This window comes from Notothenia coriiceps, unplaced genomic scaffold, assembly GCF_000735185.1.
Source record: "Notothenia coriiceps isolate Sejong01 unplaced genomic scaffold, NC01 NC01_scaffold00000609, whole genome shotgun sequence".
NCBI lineage: Eukaryota > Metazoa > Chordata > Actinopteri > Perciformes > Nototheniidae > Notothenia > Notothenia coriiceps.
The window spans coordinates 1-1,934 of NW_011333310.1; the positions used below are offsets into that span (position 1 = coordinate 1).

Sequence of the window (1,934 nt, forward strand, 5' to 3'; positions counted from 1 at the left end):
TGTGTGTGTGTGTGTGTGTGTGTGTGTGTGTGTGTGTGTGTGTGTGTGTGTGTGTGTGTGTGTGTGTGTGTGTGTTTTCAGTAATATTTCCTCCCCACCTCCTCGTCGCTGTCGGGCTGCTCCACCACCGTCTTCTTCTTCTTCTTCTTCTTCTTGTCGTCGTCCTTCTTCTTGTCTTTGTCGGGCAGGAGGTCGTCCATCCAGGCGAGGTCGTGCTGAGAGAACATGAGATCCAGAAGCTTCCGCACCACCATCAGACCCAGGATCTGTTCGGGGCATTTAGGGGAGACTCTGCTGAAAACACACTTGGAAGACCCTCTGGTACCAAGATAGGTTTACTGATGACATCATTAGGTCATCATTACTCACGCATAGTTAACAATCAGAATCTTACTGTTGTTGAACCATTAACTACTAAGAATTATTTACATGATAGATTTATCTGATGATTATTGTCTCCATTAATCCATTTAAAGTAGACCTATCATGCTATATTTTAATAATATAGTGTAGGACCATACCTATATAAGGCATATTTATACTTTTCATTTTTCAAAATACCAAACAGATCATGCATTTTAGCCATTCCTCATTTTGCTCAATTTAACACTGCCTTTCACACTCGGATTCAGTGAGAACAGCACCATCTGGTGGCCTGAAATATGTACTACAGCGTCTCCAGCGCTTTCCAACGGCAATGTCCGTGGCTGTCTCCTCCTGATTGGTGGAGTTGGCCCAATAGCCGTAGCGCCACTTCTGTGACGTCATAGAAGTGTTCAAATCTGGATCAGTCTGTATCAGATCCGTTGCAGCCCCTTTTTTAGAGATTTGGGTATGGAGGAAAATAGAGAGGGTTGTGTTTTCTGACACTTGGTGAGTTCCCTGGAACACCGGGGACACATGATAGGTCACCTTTAAGTTATAAAAATAGGGAGAAATTATCCCAAAGTTTCAACTAAACATTGTTTATTCAGCCCAAACCTCAACATTATTAACACTGGTCAAAGAAAAGGAAAATATTCACATTTATGAAGCTGGAAAAAGAAAATACATTTTTAATAAAAAATGACTTTAACCATCGAAATAGATGCCAAAATATTTGTTCGATCGATTAATTGACTGACTGTTTTGATTGCAGTCGCATAACAAATAAACAAATAAGCTGTTGCCTAGTTTATACAAAAAAAAAAGAATAATCTTTAAATTATTTTAATGTTTTTGGGCAGAAATCTTTATTTTTAAGTAAAAAAAACCGTTATTTTACGTAGAAAGTAAAATAAGACTGTCATATAATAGGAGTGGAGTGGAAGCATTAAAGGGCATTAAAATAAATACACAAACAAAGTAAAAGTATCTTAAATGTGTACTTAAATAGAAGCTAAAAAGTCAATACACTAAGTGCACGTTTTGGTTCTTGAGACACGCATCTTCAGCTGTTTTTTATATTTTTTTAAAGGCTGAATTCCTGCAGCGTCTCCATCCAGCATTCCCTCTCAACGTAACAAATAAAAGACATATTCTAGCTGAATGAACGGCCTCACCATGACGGGGAAGATGATGGCGAGGAAGGTGGACTTGAGGATCCAGAGCACGGCGAGGCAGATGATCTGAACCAGAGTGAAGAGGTGAACTCGTCTCAGGGGGACGTGGCGCAGGAAGGAGAAGTCCGGCTGGTGTTTGGGGGGCATCATGTACAGCTTGATCCGCTCCCAGAACTACGAACATATCACATGTTCATTATACAGCTTGATCCGCTCCCAGAACTACGACCATATCACATGTTCATTAAACGGCTTGATCCCAGAACTACAGCCATATCTTCCACGGGAATAAACGGGAATTTTCAAAATTGAAGGTTGGCTCTTCATAGGGAATTTAAACATAGTTGGGGAAAGTATATTTTATCATAATCTTGACTAAAACAAACAGATGCC

At 40.1% G+C, this 1,934-nt stretch overlaps 1 protein-coding gene across 1 annotated transcript; it reads right to left on the minus strand.

Annotated features, from left to right (window-relative positions):
* Positions 1-98: 98 nt before the first annotated feature.
* Positions 99-1,715, minus strand: LOC104955534 (electrogenic sodium bicarbonate cotransporter 4-like; the record flags this gene model as incomplete). The annotated part of the gene is made up of 2 exons (XM_010782880.1): positions 99-266; positions 1,542-1,715. Coding segments are annotated over 2 exons (342 nt in total), but the record flags the coding sequence as incomplete, so codon positions are not given.
* Positions 1,716-1,934: the final 219 nt, after the last annotated feature.